General features: G+C 34.5%; 1 protein-coding gene across 1 annotated transcript; it reads right to left on the bottom strand.

Moving 5' to 3' along the window:
• Positions 1–9225: 9225 nt before the first annotated feature.
• On the bottom strand, positions 9226–16028 carry LOC125670742 (uncharacterized). The gene is made up of 6 exons (XM_048906095.2): positions 15739–16028; positions 11559–11606; positions 11115–11201; positions 10947–10969; positions 10677–10750; positions 9226–10047 (listed from the first exon to the last, which is right to left on the bottom strand). Exons 1-6 carry the CDS (start codon positions 15827–15829, stop codon positions 9303–9305), a joined length of 1068 nt encoding a protein of 355 aa, XP_048762052.1. The 5' UTR covers positions 15830–16028; the 3' UTR covers positions 9226–9302.
• Between the last annotated feature and the right edge of the window lie 577 nt (positions 16029–16605).

Here is a 16605-nt window from a genome sequence, read left to right on the forward strand (position 1 = left end):
TCGTTGAAAAAGAGATATCTCTCAAAGAGAAAGAGATATCTCTTTCCAATATTTTTATTAGTTTGAATACTTAAGTACCCCTCCCTAAAACGGAAGCCCGCCAAAGCAAATCTTACCATGATGGCTGGGGTGTTGCTAAAACGCGAAACGGAAAATGGAACGGAAAACGGAAAATATATGCAATAATGTCATGAGGAGGTCAACATTTTGCAAAATCAAAAGGCTTATTTTGAACAAGGAATGCAGAAATTACAGAGAGAACAGGAAGTCATCCTCAGAATCCACCATTTCATATTGATACCTCATACTGAAGCATTATTATGTATTTTTACACGGTGTGTTTTGCGGATGAATGTACCAACAGGCGCCTGCTTAATATTTTGCATATAGTAAGTTTAATAAAAATATTAAGCAAGCGCCTATTGGAACAGTGGCGTAGCTTCCATTGAGGCAACCGAGGCAGCTGCCTCGGTAAAAAAAACAAACCCACCTTTTACGTTGTTAAAATGTCGATAGCTTCTGGGGGGCTGCGCCCCCCAGACCCCCTGTCTCGGTAATATTCGAACTCAAGCTACGCCTATGTGGAACCATCTTTTTTCCCGGCTTTGTCACCCCCACCCCCACCCCACCCCCAGATTTGGCAGTATGTTGTTTCACAAATGAAGAAAAAATAAATAAGGTAACATACTGAAAAAGACTTGAATTATAATTTATTACTTTATTCTGGTTGGTATGGTAAGAAAAGTTTTTATGAGCCCATCCAATGAATAAAAGGTACACCCCCCTTCCCCGAAAACAACATTGTAAAAGATAAAATAATTCTTTGAACAATTTTCCCTAAACATAGCCTTTTTAAATAGAACGTGCTTTTAATCGAGCTACATATGTTTAAGATAACTGAATTTGAATTTAGTTCTACACCTGGTACAATATACATTTATGTATCAAATCAAATTTTAAAGCGAACGAGTCCGGTGAAGAAACAAGTTTTGCCTCATTTGGGATGAATCTATGCGAAAGTTCGTACATTTACCGATATCCTGCGGATTAGTGTTGAAACTGAAGAGATACAGCGGGAAAGAAAGATAGAAACAAAACCAATGGTAACTAGGGTGAAGTTTACGTCCAATAGTAAGAGAAATTAACAGATTTATTTCATAATATATGAAGTAGCTAAAAACCTAACACAGAATTTATACTTGAATGGAATTAAAAGTCATCGCATTCTTAATCCAAATGTTAAGCTATACAAGTATTTAGTTTAAAAATTAACTGCCAGAAGTCTTCACTATTTAGCATTGGAGTGTTGCGGTTACTAAGTCTCCTGTTAGTTAAAAAATGATAAATCAGACAAAAGATGTTTAACTTGTTGACTAAATAAGATCATGAATTATTATTGTTTTATACATATCACACTCCTTCTTGTTGTAAGTACACACATACACGGTATTATGTGTAAATACGTGTACATGTGCGTTAATGACGTTTTGCCACCGGGGGGGGGGGGGGGGGGGTAAACCACGTGTGTTCTTTTCATTCTCTACCCATACGTTAGGTGTCACTGCTCACTAACACCCCTGTCATTGCCAAAATTTCGAAATTCTTGTAATTTCTTATACTAAGGTTTAACTAAATTCGATTAATCAATTTATAATGCAAAATTTTAAGATAAAGTTGTTTTATCGCTTGTAAACAATTCCCAAATTGTTGATTTTAATCAAAATGGACCCCCACCCCCACCCCCACCCCTGATTTTTACCGTTATCTTATCTACATTAATCATTCTAATTCTTAAATTCTGTTCCGTTTCGTTTTCCGTTCCGCGTTTTAGCAACACCCTGATGGCTGCAATCCCGTGGGAAGATTTTGCTTTTCACCGCATGTGAAATGTATATATGCACAGGTAACAGAAAACAAAGACAATAAATTGATGAAATATGCGAGCTAGACTAGATTTCGCCTCTCGGCAACTTGACAATATTACCCCAACCACCTCTTCAACCTTTCCCGCCATTTTTACGCTAGAAGTATTTTGCTTGGTTAAAAAATAGGGTTACATCATTTCACTGACAATGCAACAGGGAGAAGTCATTATGATCACTGGGGAGAAATCTAAAGAGATATCTCTTTATATTAAAGAGATATCCCTTTTTGAAAATTTAAAGAGATATCTCTCTAACTTAAAGAGATGTCTCTTTTTACATCGATAGAGAGATATATCTTTACGCTAGAGAGATATCTCTTTCTCTCTGAGAGATATCTCTCTAGCTTTGAGAGATATCTCTCTAGCTTTGAGAGATATATCTCAAAGAGAAAGAGATATCTCCCAAGCGTAAAGAGATATCTAATTTGCTTAAAGAGATATCTCTTTAATCAAAAGAGACATCTCTTTTGTTTAAAGAGATATCTCTTTAAACAAAAGAGATATCTCCTTAGCGTAAAAAGATATCTCTCTAACTTACAGAGATATCTCTTTAACCAATAAAGATATCTCTCTTATTTAAAGAGATATCTTATTTTATGAATAAATAGTAAAAGGGCTTACCATACAAATATTTGGAAACATTTCCATGAGATACAATATACGTGTGATCATAACATCAAAAATATTACATGTACTGATATTGTTGTAAATACTTCTGTATTTTTCGTAACAAGTTTTAAATATGATGTATGATTGTTTTTCTTTGTGTTCCATGTATCAAATTGTGTACAATTTATCAAGCATTCTGCCCTACTATATAAAATACATGTACACGTGTATTTCTATGGTAGAAACTGGAAGTCGACTTTCTTAAGTTTTGAATAAATACGATAATTGCTCTCTTGTATCTTACTATATTACTTATTGACCTCTCTCTCTCTCTTTCTCTCTCTCTCTCTCTCTCTCTCTCTCTCTCTCTCTCTCTCTCTCCAACATACACTTTTCTGAACAAACTAATTTGAAGCTATAGGAAATATGTGTGCAATTTATTTTTCTAGCTTTTCTTTTCGGGGTTTATACCTGATAAAAGAACAGTGCTCAGTGTGCTTCACAGTTCGGTTTTGGTTATACTGCATTTAAACATACATCGTTGTTATGAAATAATAGATTGACAATAAGTAGCATTATCAGATGAGACCTATTACCACTGAACATAAGTCGGGGTTTTTGATAGGTCGTTATTGCGTGGGTATGCGTGATAATAGATTGATACACTGCGTGCTGTGAATGAGGTTAAGCCTAGTGTTATATAACGAACTGTGATCAATCCCATACCTGGTAACTCCTATAAGGAATGCAAAATTCAGAGTAAGGAAAACACGGACAGATGTTAAAGAAGCAGAAAATAATAAACAATGTATTCTAATTTTCACAGATCATGCAGGTGGAATAGGAGTCATCGTTAAAAAAAATTCTCAAATCCAACATGTAAAAGTATAAGTGATGATTTCTAGCTGCACTTTTCCAATACGTCTACATTTCAATGTAGAATTGTCTTAACGACGCCTGAAAATATTTTACTAAAATAGGCCTAATGAATGATTAGAGAATGGACAAGTAATCGTAAACTATTTCATCCTTTATATGTCTAATTTCTTATGGATAGAATAGCTGCAGAAGTTCTCTGGGGAAAGCTTTTGGAGAGACAATGATTTTTTTCCAGGGACTGCAGCTATGGATAGAGGAGATTTGACTATACGGCCCAAGTTCCATTTGATTTAGATGTTTAAGGTTATCACTTCATTCTCGTGTGAAATTATGGTTTTGTTTTTGGTGGGTGTGTATCAAAAAATGTTGTCAGGGGCAATGTCTTGTGTGCTAGTATTTTCTCTGTTGCATGTCTTTTATACAATGATTTCCTAATATCAGGGCCGTAACTGCCGATGAGGCAGACGAGGCAACTGCCTCGTCTGATTTTTTGGCAAAAAAGAAAATAAAATTATATAAATGTTATATTATAGGATATATGTTTAAAATGAAGACAAGCACCTTTGTCTTTGACACCATATTACGATTCTTTACATAGTACAAATGAAACACAAACATGATAAATTGGGATTTAAAAAGTGTCATTTTCAGTCGTAAAGTCAATCGGCGGCCCCCAATCCCCTGCCTCCCCTGATTTAGAACCCTACTTACGGCCCTGAATATCCACAATCAAATTATAAATATCTACAAAGCAGCGGTTTTTTGAAACTGTTAACATTAATTTTGTCATTTTAAACAGTCCTATCTATTTTTATCATGCCGTTTAATAACAAAAGCGTGCGCTATTCTGATGCTGATATGCGCTTCTGTTTATGCATGTCTGACATTTATGGAGCGCCAAATTAACATAAACTCAAATAATTGAAGATATCTTCAATCATTTGAAGATATCATCAATTCATTTGATGCGCGCAACAATTTAACTAAAGATCTCTTCAAATAATTAATGCTATCTTCAATTCTGAATTATTGCGCGCATTAAATGAATTGATGATAGCATTAATTCTTCTGCTGAATTGATGCGCGCTTTAATTGAATTAATGATCTCTTCAAATGAATTAATGATATCAACAATTGAATTGATGCGCGCTACAATTCAATTGAAGAGAGCAATAATTGATATAATGCGCGCATTAAATCAATTGATGAGAGCAATAATTGAATTGATGCGCGCATTAATTCATTTGATGAGAGCAATAATGGATTTAATGCGCGCATTAATTCAATTATTGCTCTCTTCAATTGAATTAATGATATCTTTAATTCATTTGAAGAGAGCAATAATTCTTTTAGAGAGAGCAACTAAATAATTAAAGATATCTTCAATTCAACATATCCACAATTGAATTAATGATCTCTTTAATTGAATTGTTGCTCTCTTTAAAAGAATTGATGCGCGCATTATTTCCTTATACAAAAGCATTGTAAATAATTAAAGATATCTTCAATTGAATTAAAGAGATCATCAAATTATTTATACCGAGCTCTAAATCAATTATTGCGAGCAATATTTCTACGAAATTAATGCTCTCATCAATTGAATTGAAGAGAGCAATAATTGAATTAATGCGCGCATCAAATCTATTATTGCTCTCATTAATTCAATTGATGCTCTCATCAATTGAATTGAAGAGAGTAATAATTGAATTAATGCGCGCATTAAATCAATTATTGCTCTCATTAATTCAATTGATGCGCGCATTAATTCAATTAAAGAGAGCAATAATTGAATTGATGATATCTTCAAATAATTGAAGATATCTTCAATTATTTGAGTTTATGTTAATTTGGCGCTCCATAGACATTCTACATTACGTCTTCATTTATCCTGTAAACAAACAAGTGAACAACAACACAACGCCGAAATCATAACATGCGCTCACTGAAAATGAATATTAAACACTCAAGCAGTTCGATTCATATATTCATTTTCTGTGTGCACATTTTCTGTGTGTGCATGCTATGAGCTTATAGACTAAACCTCTGTGCCAATTCTTAGCCATAAATTGACATCTTTGCTAGTGTCTGGAGTAGACGCGCTTTTGTCCTACATTTCAACAAGTTGATTAACAGTAGAATCCAAAGATTGAATACTTGATTCAATCTATGATAAGTTGTTGTCTTTAATGAAATTGAATTACATCGTTAAAAACCACCCTGATTTTACGCACAAATACTCTGTATTTGATATAAAAAAAAGATGCTGGACTTCCTCATTGATAATATTTACGCAGTATTTGGTGACTAGGTCTTCAAATAGTCTTTTGGAATTCCCATAGGCACAAATTGTGCTCCGTTATTAGCTGACATGTGTTTGTATTCTCGTGGGACAGAATTTATTTAAAACCTTCTACATGAGAAGAAGAAAAAATCTTTTGTCGTGGCATTCTAATCAACATTTAGATATTTCGACGACATAATACTCGTTTTCATTCATTTTGTCGATTCGATATATCCAACATCGTCGGAAACCCACGGTTGATTACGCTTCGGTCCTCTCTCCATCACCCATGGGTCCATTCATTCCTACTTGCTCGTTCTCATGAATAATTAATGAGGCAATTTGATTGGGCGCTCATGGAAAACCCTAAGCGAATTTGCCCAATCAAAAAGACGCGTTCAGTCCACTTTCGATATACAATTGCTGTGATAGCAAAGTTAAATTATCGCTACCTTTAAAAACAGAAGAGTTCCATTACTATACCGATTACTTTGATTGGACGATATTTTAAAAATATTTATTCATGAGAACGAGCGAGTAGGAATGAATGGACCCACGGGTGATGGAGAGAGGAACAAAGCGTAATCAACCGTGGGTTTCCGACGATGCATGTCCCAGTAAACTCGAAGAAAAAAACCCATATAGTCTTCCAGATCTGCTTATATTTGGATTTTCTATTAAACATAGATGTCAACGGTAAACTATGGTGTGTGAAACGTTGCAATATTATACAAATCTTGTTTTATATGCAAAAATCTTTATGTTTATATTTGACAATCCTGTTATTCATATGCGAAAATCTTGATTTATTTTCGACAATCTTGATATTTATATGCAAAATTCTTGATTTATATAGGATAATCTTGATACTTATACGCCTAAACTTTGATTTATATTCGATAATCTTGATACCTTAATCTATATGCGAAAATCTTGGTTTATATTCGATAATCTTGGTATTCACATTCGAAATTTTGTTAATCTTCGATAACCTTGTTATCTATATTCGATAATCTTAATATTTATATTTGATGAATTGATCTTGTTATTTACACATGTATGTGGATACTCAAAAAATTCTAAAGAACCTTAAAGTTTAGCAAATTGAAATCACAAAACTCTTCTGAAATCAGCATCAAAATGTACGACTTTTCAACTTTTTACACGACCATTCCTCACGATAGATTAATATCCAGTGATCAGTCATCCAAATAATTACTTTGTTAAACACTACTCTGATTCTATACACAAGTACTCTGAAGTTGGTATAAAAAAAGATGATGAAATTCCTTATTGACAATACCTTTGTAGTCTTTGGTGACCAGGTCTTCCAAAAGTCTGTTTGAAATCCCATGGGCACGAGTTGTGCTCCTCCATTAGCTGACCAGTTTTTATATTCTTACGAGGCAGAATTTATTCAAAAGCTTCTACATAAAAAGAGAAAATGTCTTGTTGTGACCTTCAACTAAATAGATATATCGACGACGTTTTATCTATGGCAAGCCGTTTTACTATTTATTCGAAGAAGAGATATCTCTTTATGTTTGAGAGATATCTCTTTAAGTTAAGAGATATCCCTTTACTGATGCAAAAGAGATATATCTTAATGTTAAAGAAATACCTCTTTCAGAAAATGTAATAAAGGTATCTCTTTAACTTTAAGAGATATATTTTAAAGTTAAAGACATGACCTTAATTAATTGACTACAATGGTTACTCCCGTCTTTGACCTTCGCTTTTTGCACATGATCAAAATGGCTGTACATGTATAGATGGTTGAGTAGACTTGTTTGACAAAGTAAATAAAAATAGTTTATATATACATGTATAAAAGATGTTTGTATTTTTCATTCATACACGTGTGCACATTTGTTCACTTCCAACTTCTGCCATGTAACAAAACTTTGGCACGCTTCCGCTTTGGGGAGGATTTCGTGTACATTTAGTATAATTTTCAAAAATCAAGAGAGATATATCTTTCAGTTAGAAAGACCTCTCTCTCTCTTGAACTCGGAAAGAGATATCTTTTCTGTTTTTAGAAATATCCTTCATTCAAAATCTTATAACGATATCTCTTAATGTGAAAGATATGTCTCTTTAACTTATAAAAAGATCTCTTTATCTTAAAGAGATATATCTCTAAGTGAAAGAGATGTCTTCAAATAAAGAGATAATCTCTCTAACTGAAAAGATATCTCTTACTTTAAAGAGATATATCTTAAGGTTAAGAGATATCTCTTAACTTTTAGAGATATCTCTTAACTTTAAGAAATATCTCTTTAAGGTAAGATATATCTCATTAAATTAAAGAGATATCTTTCAAAGTTAAAGAGATATCTCTTTTTAGAATAAATGATAAAACGATTTACCATATTTATCTATAGACAATGATCATTTTAATTCATGTGTCGATTCGATATATCCCAGTGAACTAGATATAAAAGACACCACAGAGTATTCTATATCTGCTTCATACTTAGCCTATCGCCTACCCTTACAGCTACGAATTAGGTCACCGTGACGTCATGACAGTTTCCGAAACGGACTACAGTTGTAGGTCTACATGTTTTTACTGGTGAAAAGGGTGAGATGGTAGGGCATACTAGATAGAATTTAAAAAAGAAATTCAAGTATTTAGTTTGATGTTGACGGATTAAATCAACTGCTTTGAATAAACAGTTCATACGTGGAAGAGGGCTAGCTTATTTGTGCATCGACAAGCTTGTTTACATGTGTATCTATCTCGAAATGCAAAGAGTGGCAAATGTTCTTCAGTCATTCATAAATTTGTTTTGCAACATATAGTGATTAATTTTCATGATTATAAAATTGAATTATGAGTTATCAACTTTATTGTTGTATTAGCAAAACAGGAAGTGCAAGCGAGACGTGTTTTAATTTTCTCATAATCAGTTATTACGTATGAAGGTATATCGTTGAATAATGACCGCGGCATTCCTTTGATGTAGTAGAATTTAAAACAACATTTCTCGACCTCGGAGATTATTCCGCAACATACACGAAAACGCGATCTTTATTTCTTGAAATTGATTTATCTGTTATTTTCCATAGCAGCAGGCAAAACGAAACCTTTATTTTCACAAATCGGAGTTGATGGCGCCTATGACGCAATATTGATATGATTATTCACTCACCCATTACTATACTGTATGATCTTGATAACTTACTACGACCTTTACCCTAAATCACAGATTATCTGTAATCTAATGGCAAAGATAATTCCAAAATGAATAACTGCACCTTGTATACAAAGAAAATAATATGTTGTACATTGAAAAACGGAGAGAAAAACCCCCCAACTGTTTACTAGTGACATAACGATTATTAGGAATCCAGGGTGTGGACAGGGGGTTCACCTCAGCCCCCACCTTTTCTTCCTCTCTTCAACACCTCCTCTTTCTTCCAATATTCTTCCCAACCCAGTTACTCTGTCCGCCCCCCCCCCCCACCCCCGCCCACAATTATCACGGTACTATGAAATCTTGCAACCATCTCACAGATAAACCAATTTTATTGCAAAAAATATATTTTTTTTTTCAAAATAAAGTTGTGTCGACAAACAACTAATAAATGTTGCTGTACAAAGTGCTATCCGGATGTTGTCATTAATTGGGTGTTCCCGGCCGCCAAACCGGTACCCAAACCACTCTGTGCGACGGGTGAAGCAAAGTTCGTATTTGATGCAGGTAAACCGATTCTTCGGGGCTGACCACCATTTGCTCCGACTTGCTGAGATGCTACCTGCTGCTGTTGAATACCCGCTGATTGTGCAAACTGTGGTTGCTGTTTGAGAACTGCGTGTGAAGCAAACTGCTGAGGTGTTTGTGCTGCAAGAAGTTGTTGCTGTGACTGTAAAACATTCAATGCGTTGAATGTCTGCGAGCCAGGTTGCGCAATGAATTGCTGAGGCTGTTGCTGCATTCCTGCTGCAGTCGCTGCTGCGTTTAGCTGTTGTATTAAACTGGCTTGGTTAAATTGTGGAGCCTGTTGTTGATTTGATGGATTCACAGACTGAGCGCCAAACCGCGTCCCTGGTAATGCGCCAACCATTCCGGTCTGTACTCCATTGGCTGTTGCAAGTCCTCCTGCTGCGTTTGTCTGTCCAATTATTCCGTTAGCCTGGGCATTTAGATTTAAGGCTGTTTGCCCAGGTTGGGTACCCATCTGTCTAGATATGCCATTCTGCCCAGTTTGAATGTTGCCCTGTAGTTGCTGATTGGTAGCTATGGTATTCTGTATGACAGGATTCATTTGATTTGGAGAATTTCCTTGCTTCACATCAACTATTTCCACATCAAATATCAGAGTGGCAAAAGGTGGAATGGGTGGATTTGTGACAAAGGTTAAGGAAACTATAAGAAATTGAAAGAATTTTGGCTGCATTTAGACGGCGGGGTATTAAAGTATTGCTTTGAAAACGATAATAACATAGATGATTGCTTAAACAAGTAAATGTTCTAAGAGTTGTATTATGTACTGACTCTATAGAATGGAAATTTTTTGTGAGCAAACGAACTCTGGCGGAAGTTTGGGCCAGAACTCTTATATTGTGCTGAATAGTAACTTCAGATTGTTATGAAGTACCAGAATGTCTTTGCCCCTACAAACTTTGAGATGCTTCGCCAAATGATTTAACCTTGCCCAAAATGGAAGCCCAAGGTGACTGTCTTGTCTCCAGGAAATGGACACAGGGATTGAATTGCATGTACCGTTCGTTTGAACTTGAAGCACACTACCAGTATTATATGGAGGATTGCATGGGGAAATTTGATGTCATTTAGTATTTGATACCATATCTCTAATACATGCACTATTTTGCTTTCGCGGGGGCTATTTCTTATGTTAATTCGTAATTAATAACGTATGATCAGGATAATCCTGAATGTGTTTGCCTCTGCAAAGAGATTGCAAGGTTAAATACCTTGCTCTATTTAGTAATACATTTCAACAACCAAAGGATATGATTGGGGTATCCCCGTGTCTCCGTACGCATCATCGTATGTTATAATGACTCGAGCCTTCTGTCCTTTACTCATCTGGAATGGAAGTGTATATATATATAATATAACATATATATGATCGAGTGACACATTTTTTTTCCTATAGTAAAGTAAGGTTGATTTTGAAAGATGAAGATAGCAGATGTTTAATGTTTGGTATAGCAGTATTTTTTACCAAATTCCTGATATTTCTCCACGAGTATGAATACCTGTATAATATACATGTACTTACGTATCGAACCATTACATCCCATCCTGAAAATAAACTTAAAGGTAAAGACAATTCGGTTTAACATACGTTATCATTCAAAGTATACTTAATAGGGTAAGACAGGACGTATAGTGAACCTTGCGTTATCTGAACAAATCTACATGGGAAACAATACAACGTATATAATACCATTAATGACTGTCCCTTGTCCAACGACGAATTCAAACGGAGAGCGGCCACGTGACGTGTCAAATATCCGTGAATCGGTCAGCCGTCCTATTCATTAACAAATATAAAACATGTGTAAAATCACAAAAATTCCTACAAATGTAAATTCATTGACCTCTAAAGACATTTTGTGCGCTTATCCATGTACTAGCATGCATATTCCTATAAGTTATATGAATTCAAATGTTGTATGCGGGGAATATGATTATATTAAACATTTCGCGGGTCTATGTTTTGAAAATATAAAAAAAAGTATCCAACAGAAGTCTTTTATATAAATTGTACCTGTAAATGCCAAGCTGAAATATTGTCAAATAAGTTAAAAACTACTAATATAAGCAATCTGTCAATCAAATACATAAGTTATTCTGCATGTTCAGTACATCCAGTACATTCAGTACTTACCTGTATAGTGCACAGAAACAGTATTTCCATCTCGAGGTATCGTTTTATCTGGAAACAAGAATAAGTTTATATTGTGATTGCAACGAGAGAGAGAGAGAGAGAGAGAGAGAGATCATCGTTTCAAATTGGATAACATGTAGTGTGAATTTTAAAAATGCAGTTTTTGATGTTTGATAAACATTGATAGTTTTAAAAACACCAACATTTTGAACAAAATAAGTTTTTCTCTAGTATGAATGAGGCTTGAATACCGTTTGAGAACCTTTGAAAGAGTTCAAGACTGACAAGTCACAAAAGACCCGCGATGAATCTGAATAAGGTCTTCCTCGGTATGGGGCGCCAAGTAAACAAAAACTCAAACAATTGAAGATATCTTTGATTATTTGAAAATATCATAAATTCATTTATTGTGCACGCATCAGTTTTAATGGATAAGGGCAACAACTGATTTGATGCGCGCATTAATTCAATAGATGAGAGCAATAATTGATTTAATCTGCGCATCCATTTACTTATTGCTCTCATCAATTCAATTGATGAGCGTATCCATGTGGTGGAATTATTGCTCGCAAAATTTGATTTCGGTATAAATTATTTGATGATCTCTTTGTTGCAATTGACAATACCTTTATCTATTTACAACGATTTAGCATAAGGAATTCTAAAATGCGCGCATCAATTCTTTAAAGAAGAACAACAGTTCAATTAAAGAGATCATTAATTCAATTGTAGATGATTTGAATTGAAGGTATCTCTAATTCTATCACCGTTATTGCAAAGATCAAAGGAATACCGCGGTCATTATTTTATGATACACCTTCATACGTAATAACTGATAATGAGAAAAATGATAAACTCCTCGATCTCGAAATGTTGTTAGAAATATAAAGGTCAACATGCATATTTCAAAGCAACATTTTTTGACCTCGTAGGTTATCCTGCAACATGCACGAAAACGCGTTCTTTATTTCTTAATTATATACAATTTTGTTAGTTTATGTAGTTGCTCTCTCTAAAAGAATAATTGCGCGCATCAATTCAATTAATGATATCATTGATTCAATTGAAGAGAGCAATATAATTCAATTATTGTGCGCATTAATTGTACTGATGCGCGCTACCATTCAATTGAAGAGAGCAATGATTCAATTATTGATATCATAAATTCATTGAAGAGTGCAACAACTCAATCATAATGCTCATCAATTTAGCAGAATAACTAATGTTATCAATCAATTCAATTTATGCGCGTAATAATTTAAAGAGATCATTTATATGAAGAGATCTTTAAAGAGGTTCGCACCCGAGTTTTGTAGTATTGCAATTTAGTTTTGGGAAGTGGATTTTTTATTTCTACCTTGAAGAAGAATTACAAGATAAAAAAAACAACCCCAAAAACCGGGGTCATAGGGCTTGTTATTGAGCTACAGTGTTTTCAACTTGATATATTTGTACTTAAAATTTATTCGAAATTTATACAAAAGGTTGTATTGGCAAACTAGATTGTTTACGCAGAACAATCTCATGCGTATCGAATCAGTTGAGAGATATAAACACCATACAGGTGATATTGGAATATTGCTACACAGATATGGGAAGTTGACTATGGAGAAGTTGAAATCACTACGTTTATTATAAAACTGAGATGCTAGTTTGCCGTTAATATTTATTTTCAATGAAATATCTAAGAATGAAGCAGAAGTGGACGACTCTGTAGTGTCTTTTATTTCGAGTTTACATGGATCCCACCTCTAGCACATATCCAGGGGTCCGTGTTTGCCCAACTCTCTATTTTGTATTGCTTATTGCAGTTATGAGATTGATCAATCTTCACCTTTCATGGACACATCGAATCGACATATGAATGAAAATTATTGTTAATAGATAGTACGTCGTCGATATATATATCTAAATGTCAAACTGAAGGCCACAGCAAGATATTATTTCTTATCACGTAGAAGACTTTGAATAAATTCAAAAACAGGTCAGTTAACAAAGGAGCACAATTTGTGCTCATGGGAATTCCAACAGACTATTGGAAGACCTGATCACCAAAGACTACGAAGGTATTGTCAATGAGGAACACCAGCATATTTTTTAATTTCAACTTCAGAGTACTTGTGCGTGGAATCAGAGTGGTGTTTAACAAAGTAATTTTTTGGATGACTGATCACTAGATATGAATACATAATCATGTCTTCTAAAAGTACATATATAAAAAAGTGTAATGCTAGTAGACTGGAAATAAATAATGACATGTTTGCACTTAATATACGAAAAAAAGAACATATTAGCAGTAATGTCAATTTCCAAATTTGCACATAATTTACAAAGTTTAAGATGGAACTTTGCATTGTTTAATAATTGGCCCAAATACTGAATTTTTGTACAAAATGTCGGGTTATGTTTGGAAAAATATACAGAAGCTGTAAAATCATGCAGATTTAGAACCTCTTGATTGAAAAATCCTTCCGCCAAAAATGTAGTCCCTGCCAAACCCTTTCAAAATTTGAATTAACACAAACATTTTTAACTGGATATGCTTAAGGTATAACAGGTTTGGACCAATGGGGTCAGTGTTGAAACATGCAGTACATACAAAGTGATAGCATCCTGTACAGTTGTGCTCAAAAGCAAAGGAGCTGACTTCCTTAATTGGATTGTTGTGCGCACCAAATGAATTGATGATATCTTCAAATGATTCAAGATATATTCAATTATTTGAGTTTATGTGAATTTGGCGCTCCATATATACCTCTCTAATTTGAAAATCTTCCATTAGAAATTGCTTGACGGACGGACGGACAGACTGAGAGAGAGAGAGAGAGAGAGAGAGAGAGAGAGTTGTTATTATGATCAGTTTTTAAATCGAGGCAGGCCACTGACAAACAAGTTGATGGTGCAGGGGTTTCAACAGTCTCCTTTAAAGTCAGCATTTTGCAAATTTTATGGTCGTTATAACTCGAACATTTTCTTTAAATTCTATGAAAATGTTCTCAAGTAATCGCAAGTTATCTCATTGATATTAAAACATGTTAAGTCCCATAACTCTGTAAAGATAAAGCCGATAAGTCTGAAAATCGAAAGGAGTCTTTCTCTGCCTAATCCAAGTAACATGTGTTTTGTGAAATCTTCTCAAGGAAACTTAAGTTATCGGTCGAATGTCATAGAATATGCTGACATACGGACAGAGTGATTCTAACAGGCCTCACGCAAAACGGCGGGATCCTAGTAAATTGTTAAAAATATATAATCAAGTAACACTGTCTCGATTCCAGCTGGATCTGTGTCCTTCTGTATATTGCTCAACCGGACGATCGTGTTTTATTGAAAAGCTATTGAAGCTTATATTATGGTCAACACAATGCACAAAAATTACATGCATGTGGAACCATTATCTACATATTCAGAAATGAAATATGGAAAGAAATCAGAGCTAATAAAAGGAAACACTATTTAAAAGAAGATGACATATCTTGAAAATGATTAGCCGTGTAACCTAAGATCAAGTAATAAGGAAGGGTCAGTGAGACAGTCTGCTGAATATAAAGGCTCTTTTTTTTCCTGACAAGGATTTTGATAAATGCTCAGGAGTCATTTCTTTGACCGTACGATTTCATAATGTAGAAAATGTATATATGGATCTTCATGTTGTCATTGTTCGTCTCAAATTTCATCACAGTCTGAGATTGTAGGATACGTGCTCGTCGACAGACAGCATACCAATACACAATCTCACAGTGGTATTCGAACATTAGAGAGAGAACAAAATATTGCAGGCGATGACTGATTTATAATGGTAAGTGTCACGTAAATGAAAAGAAGAATATATAATTCAAATTAATACTATTTAAAAGATCCAACAGAAAAGGAATAACAGTTTCTACTGTCGATTTTTCATTAGTGCAATATCTTTATTAACTGTTCCTCTGCTAATTTAGTGTAAAAAGGTAGAAACTCGAACTAAGAGGCAACACACTGAAAACATATATCTCTACATTGTTTTACTGAGCTTGCACTGTGTAACAGTTGGCATAAACACATGTTCTTATGTATTGCCGTTTGAAAATTTTAAGGCACGAGCAATCACTGTAATGTTAATCAAATAATAGATATTTGATATTAGTACATGTATATGAATAACATGATTAACAGAAGGTAAATGTTTTGTAAATCTTACCGTCTCCAACTTTGGTTGTTCGAATTTCAACGCGGCTTTCGCTATATCCCAATAGAAGTATCACAAAAAAAGGCACCAAAGTTACTTCCATATTTACACAAATAGTAAAAAATGTCCCGAGTCGGATCAAGCAATACACCCACGTGTAAATAATAAATAAGATGGTCAGAGAGACACAAATGGACAAGAGACAGACTTAATGTCACTAATCTGACCTCAGCTGACTAATGACGGACTCCAAATAAAAACAAAATGCGTATCAACCTCTTCGACGTGTGTTCTCTCTGTTAATAAAGTTGTAGACCGTATACATATAATTTAACGAATTATCGTGATAACAACCCTACGACCGTCTTTTCGAGACTGACAATGATATGATGACAAGATCAGCACTGACGCGGCAACTTCAAGGGTTCGAGGAAGAACATGATTAATAATTACACCCATGAATGCAATTTGTGTCATTATGCATCTAAGCGGAAGGGATGTAAATGATTTCATGGGCCTTAAGTGCAAGAATGCATTTAACTACAGTGTATTTTTATACTAGGATAATGTTTTCGTACATTGCAGTACAATTAGAAAGGAAACAAGATAGTTCTTTGACGTTGCAGACAGAAATAACATTTTTATACCGTAAAGGATAGTTTCAGGGAGTCCTACAGGGATACAGACCTTCCCCATGATTATCAATAGAACACGGGACTGTGTGTGATAATCAAATGGAACAATAGTAAAATGGATAAAATAATTTACATTACAGTCCGGCAAAACATAAAACATACATATCGCCATGAAAATGCCAAACTGTCGTGTCTTGTAGCTGTTTGATAGTCGCTTAACACCTTGCGTGGCCGTCTTCTCCTT

Source organism: Ostrea edulis, chromosome 4 (genome assembly GCF_947568905.1).
Source record: "Ostrea edulis chromosome 4, xbOstEdul1.1, whole genome shotgun sequence".
Lineage (NCBI taxonomy): Eukaryota > Metazoa > Mollusca > Bivalvia > Ostreida > Ostreidae > Ostrea > Ostrea edulis.

Coding starts and splice junctions, on each gene's coding strand:
- LOC125670742 (XM_048906095.2), bottom strand. CDS start 15,829: ATGGAAGTAACTTTGGTGCCTTTTTTTGTGATACTTCTATTGGGATAT. Junction 11,607..15,738: donor AACAACCAAAGTTGGAGACG/GTAAGATTTACA, acceptor TCTTGTTTCCAG/ATAAAACGATACCTCGAGAT. Junction 10,970..11,114: donor ACAAGGGACAGTCATTAATG/GTATTATATACG, acceptor GTTTATTTTCAG/GATGGGATGTAATGGTTCGA.